The 17,289-nt window shown below is 44.4% G+C and overlaps 1 protein-coding gene across 1 annotated transcript in view; it reads left to right on the forward strand.

Moving 5' to 3' along the window:
- The window catches only part of elovl2 (ELOVL fatty acid elongase 2), a 288,551-nt gene that overhangs the window by 261,608 nt on the left and 9,654 nt on the right, over window positions 1–17,289 (forward strand). Inside the window, exon 7 of the mRNA XM_068058357.1 lies at window positions 7,672–7,806. Coding sequence (XP_067914458.1) covers window positions 7,672–7,806 — 135 coding nt within the window. The remainder of the gene's footprint in view (window positions 1–7,671; window positions 7,807–17,289) is intronic.

Below are 17,289 nucleotides of genomic sequence, written 5' to 3' on the forward strand. Positions count from 1 at the left end.
ACAATATAAAGATAAAAGACAGCACAAAATACACATTCCAATAAAAATGTATAAATTGAATCAGGCCATAGTGCAAACAAAACTGAACTAATCACCCTTAGTGCCTCTTCTGTGTGCCGTTGCCTGTTTTTGTGTTCTTACGAGCTGCTTCCCTAGTAGCTAGTGGAAGACTACTTGACATTGAACACAGACTTTTTGGTAGGCTATCCAGTGCTGTAGGCATTTGGGTGTGTACGCACATCAGCATTCTCCTGTCGCCTGATGCATCAAAGTCATCATCTGTATCCACTGCAGCATAACTAGTGTGTGATATCGTCCTCCAGCGAGTTGGCACCTGTTCTGTTCTTTCCCCCTGTTCTGGCTACAGGACATTTATGGCTGGTGCCTCACCATGCAGATCCTGCCACTACGCTGTCCTCTAAATTACACATAGTATTAGTATCTGAGCTGGTGACTGTGACTGTGAAATTGAGTGACAGTGTGTCATCATCTGCACTGTCTTGCGCTTCCTCTCCTTCCGAGCCAGGTTGCAATTCTTGGGCATATGAAAGGAAATAGGGACAAGGGAAGGGTTATGATGAGGGGAGGGGAGAAAGTAAAATGTCCATGTGCATCAGTGGGTTATCAGTCAGAAGAAGATGGTGATAGGAGGGAAAAGTGGAATGAGAAAAGTATTAAATGTTCATCCACAGCCCCAGCAATGGCCTTCCGATAATCATCTTCATGGGGGTTAGAACATGCTGGCACGTCTCTTCCAACCCCCCCCCCCCCCCCCCCCACCACCGCTCCTGTTCATTCTTGCTCCTGCTGATTGTGTGCCACCTTGTCCTGCAAGAGAGAGAGGCAAGTGCATTAGTGAGTGTCGTGCAATCTGCTTGGGTGATGTCGCTATGATGGTTGAATCATTAGCCGTGTGTGCAAGCTGAGAGATTTGGGTTTGAGGCTTGCAACAGTGCTAAGTGTGTGAGGGTGAAGTGAAGCAGAGGAATGTTAGGCACACATCCTGATTGATAGAGATAGTTGATAGGTGAGTGATAGGGTTGTGGTAAATTGAGCAATGGCTGAGGCTAGTGTTCTATAGAATATGGCGTATGTGAGATCATTAAACTTATTCCTGCACTTTATCCATCTGCTTGCAGCTATACTCCTATCAGTGATCTTCTCCACTATCTCTTGCCACTGCCTTCTGAGCACGTGGCTGAAGGGCCTTCTGCCCACCCCCACCTTCCAGGTATAGGCCATCTCTCCCTCTTTTCATCCCTTCAACCAAGACCTCTAGTATCATGTCCAAAAACCTTGATGCCCGCTCTCTCTTGCGGTCAGCCATTGTTGATTGGCACACCACTCTGAAAAATCTCAGCACATCCAGCAGACACAATGCACCTTGCCTTTAAAAGATTCAGGCTAGCTTTAAGTAGTGCTAGGCTGTCAATAATGGGCCCCCTGCTGATGCATCAAACAAATGAATGGCTTCCGGAGTTCTGGCTGGATGCAAAAATCATGGTAATATGCAGGGAGCACAAAGTTGGCGCCTGTTTGTATTTTAATCAACGGATGCGAGTTAATCGCACATTGGAAGTGGATAAATCACCAGGGTTGGATGGATTGTATCCGAGGTTGTTAAAGGAAGCCAGGGAGGAAATAGCGGATGCTCTGAGGATCATCTTCAAATCCTCACTAGATACAAGCGAGGCACCAGGATTGGAGGTCTACGAATGTTGTACCATTGTTTAAAAAGGGTGCGAGGGATAGGCCAAATAATTATAGGCTGGTCAGTCTGAGCTCAGTGGTGGGTAAATTATTAGAATCAATTCTGAGAGATAGAATAAACTGCCAATTAGAAAAGCACAAATTAATCAGGGATAGTCAACATGGATTTGTTAAGGGAAGGTCATATCTTACTAACTTAATTGAGTTTTTTGAGAAAGTAACAAGGAGGATTGATGAGGGTAGTGCAGTGGATGTGGTCTACATGGATTATAGTAAGGCAAGGTCCAGCATGGCAGGCTGGTCAGAAAAATGAAAGCACATGGGATACAGGGGAATGTTGCAAGTTGGATCCAAAATTGGCTCAATGACAGGAAACAAAGGGTAGTCGTCAACAGATGTTTTTGCAAATGGAAAGTGGTTTCCAGTGGCATTCCACAGGGCTTAGTGTTGGGTCCCTTGCTGTTTGTGGTATATATTAATGATTTAATTGTGGGAGGCATGATTGGGAAATGTGCAGCTGACACAAAAATTAGCCATGTAGTTGATAGCGAAGAGGAAAACTGTAGACTCCAGAATGATATCAATGGTTTGGTTGAGTGGCCGGAAAAGTGGCAAATGGAATTCAATATGGAGAAGTGTGAGGTAATGCATTCGGGGAGGCAAACAAAGTGAGGGAATAGACAATAAACAGGAGGATATTGAGAGTGGTAGAAGAAGTGAGAGACCTTGTAGTGCATGTCCACATGTTCCTGAAGGTGGCAGGATAGGTAGATAAAATGGTGAAGAAGGCATATGGAATTCTTTCCTTTGTTGGCCGAGATATCAAATACTAAAGCAGGGATGTAATGCTGGAACTGTATAAAATGCTGGTTAGGCCACAGCTGGAGTATTGCATACAGTTCTGGTCACCACATTACAGGAAGGGCATAATTGCTCTGGAGAGAGTACAGAGGAGATTTACAAGAATGTTGCCAGGACTTGAAAATTGCAGCTATAGGGAAAGATTGGATCGGCGAGGGTTGTTTTCCTTAGAACAGAGGAAGCTGAGGAGTGACTTCATTGAGGTGTACAAAATTATGAGGGGCCTAGATAGAGTAGACAGGAAGGACATGTTTCCCCTAGCGGAGAGGTCAATTACCAGGAGGCACAGATTTAACGTGATTGGAGAAGACATGAGGAAAATGCTTTTCACCCCAAGGATGGTGGGAGTCTGGAATTCACTGCCCAGATCGGTGGTGGAGGCAGAAACCCTTAGCTCATTTAAAAGATACCTTGGCGTGCACCTGAAGTGCTGTAACCTGCAAGGCAACGGACCAGGTACTGGAAAATGGGATTAGATTGGGCCTCTAGTTTTTTCAGCTGGCGCAGATACGATGGGCTGAATGGCCTGTTTCTGTGCCGCAACCTTTATATGGTTCTCTGCCGTCCCTGTGTCCATTATAATGAGTTATTCAATTTAACCTACCCCAGATATTCATCCTGCCGTTAATTCAGTTCCGTAGTCACCGATTTTATTTCCTACTCTGGCTCTGGCTGAACCAGATTGTTAGCAAACTTGGCATCTTAGCTGACCCTGAGTTGAACATACAACCCTCTATCTTCTCCATCACTAAGACTGCCTACTTCCAATTGTGTAATATCACCTATCTCTGCACCTGCTTCAGCCCATCTGCTGCTCATAGAAACAGAAAATAGGAGCAGGACATTTGGCCCTTTGAGCCTGCTCCGCCATTCATTATGATCATGGCTGATCATTCAGCTCAGTAACCTGTTCCCACTTTCCCCCTATATCCTTTGATCCCTTTTGCCCCAACTGTTTGCTGTGGTAGCGAATTCCATAGGCTCACCACTCTCTGGGTGAAGTAACTTCTCCTCATCTCAGTCCTGAAAGGTTTACCCCATATCCTTAGACTATGACCCCTGGTTCTGGACTCCCTCCACCATCGGGAACATCCAGCATCTACCCTGTCAAGTCCTGTTAGAATTTTATAGGTTTCTGTGAGATTCCCCCTCACTCTTCTGAACTCCAGCGAATATAATCCTAACCGACGCAATCTCTCCTCATATGTCAGTCCCACCATCCCAGGAATCAGTCTGGTAAACCTTCGCTGCACTCCCTCTATAGCAAGAACATCCTTCCTCAGATAAGGAGACCAAAACTGCACACAATATTCCAGGTGTGGCCTCACCAAGGCCCTGTATAATTGCAGCAAGACATCCCTGCTCCTGTACTCAAATCCTCTTGCTATGAAAGCCAACATATGCTTACCTTCAGCGACTGGTGTACGAGAACACCCAGGTCTCATTGCATATTCCCCTCTCTTAGTTTCTAGCCGTTCAGATAATAATCTGCCTTCCTGTTTTTGCTACCAAAGTGGATAACCTCACATTTATCCACGTTATATTGCATTTGCCCACTCACTCAACTTTTCCAAATCACCCTGAAGCCTCTCGGCATCCTCCTCACAACTCACCCTCCCACCCAGTTTTGTGCTCAAACCCATACTTTTGCTATCTTCAGATTTGACTATTCCAATGGACTCCTGGCCGGCATCCCATCCTCCATCCTCCATAAACAAGCTCACCCAAACCTTTGCTGCCCATATCCTACCTCGCACCCAGTCCTGTTCACCCATTACCCTTGTACTCTCTGACCTGCATTGGCTCCCGGTCCACCAACATTTCCATTTCAAAATACTCATTATCATGTTCAAATCCCTCCATGGCCTCATCCCTTCCAATCTCTGTAACCTCTTCCAGCTCTCCAACCTTTCAAGAACTGTGCATTCATCCAACTGTCGCCTTATGCATCCTCCACTTTCTATGTCCCACCATTGGCAGCCGTGTCTTCAACCATGAAGGACCTAATTTCTAGCATTCCCTTCCTAAGCCTCTGTACCTCTCCTGTTTTAAGAAGCTCCTGTTTGACCAAGCTTATGATCACCTGACCTAGTGTCTACTTCTTTGGCTCGGCGTCAAATTTTGCCTGATTAGACTCATGTGGAATACCATTTTACTACATTAAAGGTGCTATATAAATGCAAGTTGCTGTTGTAATTTGTCAATTTGTAATTTGGGGTAACTGTTCTTAATTTAATAATGAAACACTGACATAAATCTGAACACTGTACATTGTGTCACTTATGCTAGATTAATAATTCCAAACTGACTAGATAATTTGGTTTATTAAAACGCATCTGGCATGTCATTCAAGCATCAACGGCATTGAAAATTTAATATCACATTTAATTTGTTTACACTGTGTAGACAGTAGTACAACCATCTATGAAATAGTATTTTTGGATTAAGGTGCTTCATGCCAGCGAAGTCTTAACATAAAATAAAAGCAAAATATTGTGGATGCTGGAAAATTGAAATAAAACAGAAATGCTGGTAATACTCAGCAGATCTGGCAGCATCTGTGGAGAGAGAAGCAGAGTTAACATTTCAGGTCTGTGACCTTTCATCAGTTTATTGTTAACTTTGCTTCTCTCTCCACAGATGCTGCCAGACCGGCTGAGTATTTCCAGTACTTTCTGTTTATACGTCTTAACATAGTTTTGAATTGGCAACGGTCTTATTTACGTTCAGCTAAGAACATAGGAACAGGAGTAGTACATTTAGCCCCTCGAGCCTTTTCCACCATTCATTGAGATCCTGGCTGATCTGCGACCCAACTCCATTTATCCACCTATGCTCCATATCCCTTAACACCTTTGGATATAGAAAATGTATCAATCTCAGAGTAAAATTTACAATTGCACTAACATCAACTGCCATTTGCGGAAGAGAGAGTTCCAAACTTCTACGACCATAAAATTGAAAGAGATATCGATATATTAAGTCAATGGGCAAATGAATTTCACTGTTGGCAAATGTGAGGTCATCCATTTTGGACTTAAGAAGGGTAGAACGATTTTGCGTGTAGAAGTATTTCCCAATTTCACACAGAGGGTGGTGAGTGCCTGGAACTTGTTGCCAGGGGAGGTGGTGGAAGCAGGTACCATAGAGACGTTTAAGAGGCATCTTGAAAAATACATGAATAGGATGGGAACAGAGGGATACGGACCCCGGAAGTGCAGAAGGTTTTAGTTTCGGCAGGCATCAAGATCGGCGCAGGCTTGGAGGGCCGAATGGCCTGTTCCTGTGCTGTACTGTTCTTTGTTCTTGTTCTTTGTTCTAAAGGTCTGGCTGTAATTTTTAGACTATGCCCCTTGTCATAGACTTCACAAACAGTGGAAATTGTTTCTCATTACCTACCTTATCTGCTCCCCTTAATATTTTGAAAACTTTTTCACATTGCCCTATACCTTCTAAATTCCGTGGAATACCATGCTGGTTTGTGGAATCTCTCCTGTTTACTTAACCCCCGGAGGAGGCCAGGTATCATTCTGTTAAACTCACGCTGCACTTCTTCCAAGGCCAATATATCCTTCCTAAGGTGTGGTGCCCAAAACTGCTCACACTACTCCAGGTATCGTCTAACTAGGGCTTTGTATAGCTGCAGCGTGACTTGTACCCCCTGTATTCTAGTCCTGTAGATATAAAGGCCAGAATTCCATTAGCCTTTTTGATTATTTTCTGTACCCGTTCATGACCTTTTAATGTTTATGTACCTGGATCTCCAAATCTCTTAGGACCCTCACTGCTTTTGGCTTTTCCCCATTTAGAAAGTATCCTGTTCTATCCTTTTTAGGTCCAAAGTAATTTTATGCTTCCATCTACACTGCTTACAATGCCACCTATCTTTGTGTCATTGGCAAATTTGATTTGGATATGTGGCTTTCTATCCCATCATCTATGTTATGAATAAATATGGTGAATAGTTGAACCCCAACACAGATTCTTGTGGGACACCACTCGTCACATCCTGTCCATTATCCTTACTCTCTTTCCTGCCACTCAGCCAATTTCCTTACCAGGTGAATAACGTGCCTTCAATTCTATGGGCTTCAACATTCGTTAACAGTGGGCTGAATTTTATCAGCGGCAGGTGAAACAAATGGCGGCCTGCCCATGCGGGCTGCACACCAAAGAGCCGCCACGATTCCAAGCACCCCAGCTTATTTAAATAGCCGGGGCGGGCAGAACCCTCGATCATGTAGAGGGGGCGGGCTGTCCGTCCCCAGCAATGGTGTCAGCTGCCTGTGCGCAGGCACTGACGCCATTTTCAAAGGGCTGATAGCCCTACCGGCATATTTAAAGATTTCATGAAATTAAATAAATACATCTCTTTTGCCCCTCTCCCACCTCTCCAATAATAATTAAATTAATTATTTGCCCCTTCCACCCCCCAAAACACTTACTTTACCATCTGACCTGCCCCCCCCCCCAAACAACTGCACAAACTTTAAACTACAACCCTTCCCACCAACCCCTACATCCATGACGTTTATTTGACCCCGCCCAACCCCTGCACTGATAAACTTACCTCTTCCCCCCTCCCCACCAGTGTTGTGCCTCGTGTCCCCGGACGGGGATCCGAAGGCACGGGAATGCCAGTCTCGAGGCTGAAGATCGCAGTGGGACATCATGAGGTGACGTAAGTTTATTCAAATTAATTATTTTTACTGATTTAAATATTCAGATTATGGTCCCGTTGCCCAGCAGTGGGGAGGCCACCACAGTGCCTCGTGCCACCGGGAGGATCGGGCCGGGCCCTGCCGGTGTCGAGGTCCGTGGCTGGCCTCATCCGGGACCATCTTCAGGCGCGCGCATCCCCCCAACCACCCGCCACAGATCCCGAAGTCGAGGGCTCCTTAAAATCCAGCGAGTGTCTTATAAGGGACTTATGGAAATCCATATCAAGAACATCTATAGACATTTCCCCTGTCCACTACTTCAGTCACCTCTTCAAAAAAATTTAATCGGGTTCATCAGGCATGACTAACCCCTTACATATCGCTTCACAATGTTCTATTTTTCTTAATTTAACTTATGTCATTTGGCTTTTTCTTTCAGATACAGTTTGTGCTGACAATTATCCACACACTCAGCGCAGCAGTAAAACCATGTGGATTCCCACTTGGCTGTTTGACGTTCCAGTCATCCTATATGGTCACACTGGTCATCCTGTTTATAAACTTCTACAGGAAGGTAAGAGAAAATGTGTCCCACACAAACCTTGGTAAAGTTTTGTTGCCAGAAAAGTGTAAGTACTTGCCTGTGGAAGGATAAATATAAATTGTAGCATTTAAGAACATAGGAAATAGGAGCAGGAGTAGGCCATTCAGCCTGTCGTGCCTGCTCCGCCATTCAAACAGATCATGCCCTGTAAGATCAGCTCTCATTCTTCGAAACTCTAGAGAATACAGGCCCAGTTTCTGCAATCTCTCCTCATAAGACAATCCTGCCATCCCAAGAATTAATCTGGTGAACCTCCATTGCACTCCCTCTATGGCAAGTATATCCTTCCTTAGATAAGGAGACCACAACTGTACACAGGACTGCAGGTGCAGTCTCACAAGGCTCTATACAATTACAGCAAGACATCTTTACTCCTGCACTCAAATACCCTTGCGATGCAGGCCAACATACCATTTGCCTTCATAATTGCTTGCTGCATCTGCATACTAGCTTTTAGTGACTCATGACAAGGACACCCAGGTCCCTTTGGACATCAACACTTCCCCCCAACCTCTCTCCATTTCAGAAATACTCTTCCTTTCTGTTTTTTCTACCAAAGTGGATCACTTCACACTTATTCACATTATATTCCATCTGCCATGTTCTTGCCCATTCACTTAGCCTGTCCAAATCCGCTTGAAGCCTCCTGGCATCCTCCTCACAACTTACATTCCCACCTAGTTTTGTGTCATCAGCAAGTTTGGAAATATTACATTTGGTCCCCACATCCAAATCATGTATGTAGATTGTGAACAGCTATGGCCCAAGCACTGACCCCACTAGTAACAGTCTGCCATCCTGAGAATGACCCGTTTATTCCTGCTCTCTGCTTTCTGTCTGTTAACCAATTCCTAATCCATAGTGTTACGACCACGATGGGAGGAGTGCACTTTTAATTCAGTCCCACTTCTCCATAGGTCACAGCATATCAATAAATTTTCCCACTTACTGAAACAGCCAATTAGATACTCTATTTGTCCCCAAAGTAAAGCACAACAACCAGGTTTCTTTGGTCACTGACCTCATCTCCTCTGGAGATCTTCCCTGTACAGCTTCCAACCTCATAGTCCTGCAACCCCGGACAGCTTGCTCCTACCTCCTTCCCAAAATCTACAAACAGGACTGTCCCGGCAGACCCATTGTTTCAGCCTGTTCATACCCCACTGAACTTATTTCTTCTTATCTTGACTCTATCCTTTCTCCCCTGGTCCAGTCTTTTCCCACCTGCATCTGTGACTCTTCTGATGCCCTATGTCATTTCGACAATTTCTAGTTTCCTGGCCCCAACCGCCTTCTCTTCACTATGGACGTCCAATCTCTCTACACCTCCATCCCCCACCACGATGGTCTGAGGACTCTCTGCTTCTTCTTTGAGCAGAGACCCAAACAGTCTCCATCCACCGCCATCCTCCTCCGCCTGGCTGAACTTGTTCTCACATTGAACAACTTCTCCTTCAACTCCACTCACTTCCTTCAAGTAAAAGGTGTTGCTATGGGTACCCGTATGAGCCCTAGTTATGCCTGTCTTTTTGTGGGATATGTCGAACATTCCTTGTTCCAGTCCTACTCAAGCCCCCTCCCCCAACTCTTTTTCCGGTACATTGATGACTGTATCGGTGCCGTTTCCAGCTCCCGCCCCAAACTGGAAAACTCTCAACTTTGCTTCTAATTTCCACCCTTCTCTCACCTTTACATGGTCCATCTCCGACACTTCCCTTCCCTTCCTCGACTTCTCTGTCTCCATCTCTGGGGATAGGCTGCTACTAATATTCATTATCAGCCCACCGACTCCCACAGCTACCTCAACCACACTTCTTCACACGTTGCCTCCTGTAAGGACACCATTCCATTCACCCAGTTTCTCCGTCTCTGACGCATCTGCTTTGATGATGCTACCTTCCATGACAGCGCTTCTGATATTTCTTCCTTTTTCCTCAACTGAAGATTCCCCCCCACTGTGGTTGACAGGGCCCTCAACCGTGTCCGGCCCATTTCCCGCAGCTCTACCCTCACCCCTTCTCCTTCCTCCCAGAACCGCAACAGTGTTCCCCTTGTCCTCACTTTCCACCCCATCAGTCTAGAGGCCTGCTTTAGGTCAGGAAAAAGAACCCGACCCGAACCACAGCAGGCCCGAGCCCAACCATCCCTTTACTTACGTTCCTGACATCGAACCTGTAAGAAGCTGCAGCACATGCGCGAAACGTCATAGTGACGTCACTCGCTCACTGCGCAGACTCAGTTTCGTCCCGGACACCCAGTTCAGGTAAGTTTTTTTTTTTTTATTTTTAATACTTCCTTGGACTTTGGCCGACCCGACCCGAACCAGACACGTCGTCGGGTCCCGGCGGGTTCAGCTCGGGTAGCAGGCCTCTACATCAGCCTCCATATCCAAAGGATCATCCTTCCCCATTTCCGCCACCTCCAGCGTGATGCCACTACCAAAAGCATCTTCCCCTCCCTTCCCCTGTCAGCATTCCGAAGGGATCGTTCCCACTGCGACACCCTGGTCCACTCCTCCATTACCCCACCACCTCGTACCCTTCCCACGGCACCTTCCCCTGCAAGCGCAGGAGGTGTAATACCTGCCCATTTACCTCCTCTCTCCTCACTATCCAAGGCCCCAAACACGCCTTTTAGGTGAAGCAGTGATTTACTTGTACTTCTTTCAATGTAATATACTGTATTCGCTGCTCACAATGTGGTCTCCTCTACATTGGGGAGACCAAACGGAGACTGCGTGACCGCTTTGCGGAACACCTCCGCTCAGTCCGAAAGCATGACCCCGAACTTCCGGTTGCTGGCCATTTCAACACACCCCCCTGCTCTCAGGCTCACATCTCTGTCCTGGGATTGCTGCAGTGTTCCAGTGAGCATCAACGCAAGCTCGAGGAACAGCATCTCATTTACCAATTAGGCACACTACAGCCTGCCGTACTGAACATTGAGTTCAATAATTTCAGAGCATGACAGGCCCCCCTTTTTATTTTTATCTTTTGTTATTTTTTCTTTTTTCTTTTATTTTTTGTGTTTATTTTATTTTAGTTTGTTCAGTTTGTTTCTACTGTGCCTACCCACTGTTTTTTTCATGTTCATGCTTGTGGCTGTTCAGTTTCAGTCTATTAACACCCTATCTGTACTAATGCTTCGTCTTTCAGCACACCATTAACATATTGTTTGCCTTTGCTCCGTGAACTTCTGGTCAGCTATTCTGTGACCTTGTCCTATCTACACCTTCTCCTTTGTTATCACTTGCCCCACCCCTGCTTTACTTGCTTAAAATCCTTTACATTTCTTATATCTGTTAGTTCTGAAGAAGGGTCACTGACCTGAAACGTTAACTCTGCTCTCTCCACATATGCTGCCAGACCTGCTGAGTTTTTCCAGCACTTTCTGTTTTTATTTCAGATTTCCAGCATCTGCAGTATTTTGCTTTTATATAACTAGGTTTTTTTAAGCAACAACAAAATTAACAGTTTATTATAAAACCAAGTCTTAACCAATAATGAAGTAAATCTATATACGAATTGAGATATTAAAGCTTCTTATTTTTTCCCTAACCCTCATGCACACACACATATATCCAAAAACCGGTTAACAGGATTCTTGTTTACAGCTGTTTCAAAGGAATGAAAGGAATAATAAAAACTTAGACTGTAATGATCTGGAAGGAAGTTCTTTGGTTTGGTGAGGTGTCCCAAAGCAGCATAGTTGGATGCCACTCGAAGTCTTTCCAGGCGAGGTTGATGCACAGTCTGTGATAGGTAGGCGTTCAAAGAAATTCACCTGTAAAAGGCTTCGCATAGGTCTTCCATCAGGGGTGTAGCAACAGGTGTCAGTTCTCACATTTGATACATTTTTTTAAATGCAAGATTTCTGCAAATTCAGGGTTTCTTCAAAAATGCAGGAAGCAACAGTCCCACTTCATACAAACTTTTGTTTTTCAAGAGCAAGGATTCTTTACACAGAGGTAATACTTTTCTGGTTATTCTTCTGATCTCCAGGCAGGTCCAAATCAAATTCCAATTGCCTGCTCTAGTCCAAACCCACTGGCTTTTAAACAGTTCAAAATTAAACCAAACCCTTCCAGAAACAAGTCACATGCCAAGACATAAAGGTTTACAAGATTGATACCCAGAATGAACGGGTTGTTTTATGTGGAAAGGTTGGACAGACTAGGCTTGTTTTCACTGGAGTTTAGAAGAGTGAGGGGAGACTTGATTGAAGTATATAAGATGCTGAATGGTCTTGACAAGGTGGATGTGGAAAGGACGTTTTCTCTTGTGGGTGGGCACTGTTTTAAAATTAGGGGTCGCCCTTTTAGGACAGAGACGAGAAGATTTTTTTTCTCTGAGGGTTATGCGATTTGGGAATTATCTGAAAAGAACAAAGAACAAAGATAATTACAGCACAGGAACAGGCCCTTCGGCCCTCCAAGCCTGCGCCGATCCAGATCCTCTCTCTAAACATCTGCTTCAGAAGGTGGTGGAGGCAGGGTCATTGAATATTCTTAAGGTGGAGGTAGATAGATTCTTGGAAGGCAAGGGAATCAAAGATTATTGGGGGTAGATGGGGGCGTAGAATTCGAGACAGAAACAGATCATCCATGATCTTATTGAATGGCAGAGCAGGCTCGACAGGCTGAATGGCCTACTTCTGCTCCTAATTAGTATGGTTCTCTGGTCACACAAAGGGGAGCTCTGAGGTCAAACCCCCTGCTGGTTTCCTTGAAATTACCTGGTTTCCAGTATTTGTTTACTGGTCAAAACCAGGAACCTCTCATTGACCCTGACTTCCTTCAAAAAGCATCCATAAAGTTCAGCTATCTCAAATGTCTCAAAACTGAAATCCTTTTCAGTTTTTAAAAATATAGAATCCCAAGTTTGAATACCAAAAAATGGAAATCCTCGTACCTATAGCAGTATACTACCCCAATCCCATGTGCTCTAATTTTGTTCACTAACCTCCTTTGTGGGGCCTTATCAAAAACCTTCTGAAAATCCAAATATACCGCATCCACTGGTTCTCCTTTATCTATGCTACAAGTAACATCTTCAAAAAACTCCAGGTTTGTCAAAATGATTTCCTTTTCATAAATCAATGTTAACTCTACCCAATCATATCATTATTTTCCAAGTGTCCAGTTATCACATGCTTTATAACATTTTACCTACTACTGAAGTCAAACTAACAGGTCTGTAGTTCTCTGTTTTCTCTCTCGCTCCCTTCTTAAATAGTGGGGTTACATTTGCTACTTTCCAGTCTGCAGGAACCCATCCAGAATCAGTAGAATTTTGAAAGATAATCACAAATGCATCCTCTATATAGCCACCTCTTTCAGTACTCTGGGTTGTACCTCATCTGGTCCAGGGGATTTATCAACTTTTAATCCAATTAATTTGTGAGTACTACCTCTTTATTTATACTTATTTCTTCCAGTTCCTCATTTTTACAAGTCCTTTGGTTTCCTAGAATTTCACAGAATCACAGAATTGTTATAGTGCAGAAGGAGGCCATACTGCCCATCGTGTCCGCACTGGCTGTCCAGAAGAGCAATTCCCTCTGTGCCATTCCCCTGCCTTCTCTCCATAACCCTGCACATTCTTCCTTTTCATATAACTGTCTAATTCGCTTTTGAATGTTTCAGTTGAACCTGCCTCCACCATGTTCTCAGGCAGTGTATTCCAGACCTTAACCACTCGCTGTTTGAAAAAGTTTTTCCTCATGTCACTTTTCCTTCTCTTACCAAATACTTTAAATCTGTGCCCTCTCATTCTCAATACTTTCACAAGTAGGAACAGTTTCTCTCTATCTGCTCCGTCCAGACCCCTCATGATTTTGAATATCTCTGTCAAATCACCTCTCAGCCTTCTCTTCTCCAAGGAAAACAGTCCTAACTTCTCCAATCTATCTTCATAACTGAAATTCCTCATCCCTGGAAGCATTCTTGTGAATCTTTTCTGTACTCTGTCCAATGCCCTCGGGTCTTTCCTAAAGTGCGGTGCCCAGAACTGGACGCAATACTACATCTGAGGCCGAACTTGTGTCTTATACAAATTCAACATAACTTCCTTGCTCTTGTACTCTATGCCCCTATTAATAAAGCCCAGGATACTGTATGCTTTATTAACCACTCTCTCAACCTGTCCTGTCACCTTCAATGACTTATGCACATATACATCCAGGTTCCTCTGCTCCTGCACCCCCTTTAGAATTGTACCCTTTATTCTATATTGTCTCTCCCTGTTCTTCCTACCAAAATGAATTACTTCACATTTCTCTGTATTGAACTTCATCCTTCATCTGTCTGCCCATTCCACCAACTTGTCTATGTCCTTTTGAAGTTCTACACTATCCTCCTCACAGTTCACGATGCTTCCAAGTTTCATATCACCTGCAAACTTTGAAATTGTGCCCTGTACACCAAGGTCTGGGTCATTAATATATATCAGGAAAAGCAAGGGTCCCAACACTGATCCCTGGGGAATTCCACTACAAACCTTCCTCCAGCCCGAAAACATTCATTAACCACTACTGATAAAGGGTCACTGACCTGAAATGTTAACTCTGCTTCTCCCTCCACAGATGCTGCCAGACCTGCTGAGTATTTCCAGCATTTCTTGTTTTCATTTCAGATTTTCAACATCTGCAGTATTTTGCTTTTACATTAACCACTACTCTTTGTTTCCTGTCACTCAGTCAATTTCATATCCATATTGCTACCATCCCCTTTATTCCATGAGCTACAAGTTTGCTCACAGGTTTGTTGTATGGCAATGTACCAAATGACTTTTGAAAGTCCATGTATACCACGTCAACAGCATTGCCCTCATCAACCCTCTCTATTACCTCCTCAGAAAACTCCAGCAAGTTAGTTAAACATGATTTTCCCTTAAGAAATCCATGCTAGCTTTCCTTAATTAACTCTCATTTGTCCATGTGACTATTGATTTTGTCCTGGATTTTTCTAGACATTTTCCCACCACCGAAGTTAAACTGACTGGCCTGCAGTTGCTGGGCTTATCTTTACACTCTTTTTTGAACAAGGGTGTAATGTTTGCAATTACCCAGTCCTCTGGCGCCACTTCCGGGTCAAAGGAAGACTGAAAAATAATCGCCAGTGTTTCTGCGATTTCCACCTTCACTTCCCTCAGTATCCTTGGATGCATCTCATCTGGTCCTGGTGCTTTATCCACTTTAAGTACAGACAGCGTATCTAATACTAATATAATAAAAGCAAAATACTTCCTCTTTATCAATTTTAAACCCCTCTAATGTCTGACTTACCTCCTCTTTCAACATTGCCTGAGTTGCATCTTCTTCCTTGATAAAGACAAAGGTATTCATTTACTACCTCAGCTAAGCCCTCTGCCTCCATTTGTAAATCCCCTCTATGGTACCTGATCGGCCCCACTCCTCCTTTTACCACCCTTTTACTATTTATATGCCTCTCGAAAACTTTGGGAATGAGGTGGGCCAGTCTCTTTTCATGATCTGTCTTTGCTTCTCTTGTTTGCTTTTTCACTTCCCCTCTGGACCTTCGTTATTCAGCCTGGTTCTCAATAGTATTTTCTACCTAGCATCTGTCATAAGCACACGTTTTCTTCTTTATCTTAATCTCTACCTCTTTTGTCATCCAGGGATCTCTGGATTTGTTTGCTCTACTTTTCCCTTTCGAGGGACGTACCTTGACTATGCCTGAACGATCTCTTCTTTGAAAGTAGCCCATTGTTCATCTACTGGTTTCCCTGCCAGCTTTTGACTCCAATTTATTCGCTCCAGCTCCATTCTTACCCCATTGAGGTTGGCCTTTCCCCAGTTAATCATCCTTACCCTGGATTGCTTTTTGTCCTTTTCCATAGTCAGCCTAAACCTTATGATACAATGATCGCTATCCCCTAAATGCTGTCCTACTGATACTTGATCCATTTGGCCCACCTCATTCCCAAGAACCAAGACTAGCAGTGCCTCCTTTCTCGTTGGACTAACATACTGTTGTAGAAAATTTTCGTGAACACACTCTAGGAACTCTTGCCCTTCACTGCCCTTTACACTACTATTATCCTAGTCTATGGTTGGATAATTAAAGTCCCTCATTATAACTAGCCTAGAATCTTTGCACCTCCCTGTAATTTCCTTGCAAATTTGTTTCTCCACATCCTTCCCACGAGCTGGTGGCCTATAGACAACACCGAGCAATGTCACCGTACCTTTTTAGTTCCTTAGCTCCAGCCAAATTGATTCTGTCCTCAACCCCTCTGGGACATCCTTTTTCTCCAGCACTGCAATGCTCGCCTTAATCAATACCACCAACCCTCCCCCTTTTTTCCCTTTCCTATCTTTCCTGAATACCGTGTATCCAGGAATATTTAACACCAGTCCTGCCCTTCTTTGAGCCAGGTCTCTGTTATAGCCACAACATCATATTTCTACACAGCAAACTGCGCCTGTACTTCACCAGTCTTATTAACCACATTCCATGCATTCACATACATGCACATTAACCCTGATTCAGACTTTACTACTATTTCCCTTACACGATGCCACCTAATGCTAACCATTCCCTACTCTCATACTATCTATCTCCCCCAGTATTCTGTGCTCTTTGATATTCCTCTCTGATACTTGCTCCTGGTTCCCACACCTCTGACAAGTTACCAGTTTTGCCTCCCTCCAATCTGAGCTCCCTCTCAGGTTCCCATCTTCCTGACAATTTAATTTATACCCTCCCCAAGAGCACGAGCAAATCTCCCTGCGAGGATATTGGTCCCAGTCCTGCTAAGATGCAACACGTCCATCTTGTACAGATCCCACCTGCCCCAGAACCAGTCCCAATGTCTCAGAAATCTGATGCCCTCCCTCCTACACCAGTTCTCCGGCCACATGTTCAATCGCTCAATTCTCCTATTCCTAGAGTCATAGTCGTACAGCATACAAACAAGCCCTTTGGCCCACCATGTCCATGCCGACCATAATGCCTATCTATACTAATCCCACCTGCCTGCATTAATTCCATATCCCTCTATGCCTTGCTCATTCAAGTACCTGTCCAGATGCCTCTTAAATGTTGCTACTGTTCCTGGCTCCACCACCTCCTCAGGCAGCTCATTCCAGATACCCACTATTCCTAGTGTGAAAAATTTACCCCTTTGATCCCCTTTAAACCTCCTCCCTCTCACCTTAACTCTATGCCCTCTAGTTTTAGTCACCCCTACCATGGGAAACAGACTCTGGCTATCTACCCTATCTATGCCTCTCATAATTTTAAATACATCTATCATGTCCCCTCTCAGCTTCTTTCGCTCCAGGGAAAACAGACCCAGCCTATCCAATCTCTCTTTATAACTCAAGCCCTCCAAACCAGACAACATCCTTGTGAATCTTTTCTGCGCCCTCTCTAGCTTAATCACATCTTTCCTGTCGTGCGGCGACCAGAACTGCACACAGTACTCCAAA

The sequence above is a fragment of the Heterodontus francisci genome, chromosome 2 (genome assembly GCF_036365525.1).
Source record: "Heterodontus francisci isolate sHetFra1 chromosome 2, sHetFra1.hap1, whole genome shotgun sequence".
In the NCBI taxonomy this organism is placed as follows: Eukaryota; Metazoa; Chordata; class Chondrichthyes; order Heterodontiformes; family Heterodontidae; genus Heterodontus; species Heterodontus francisci.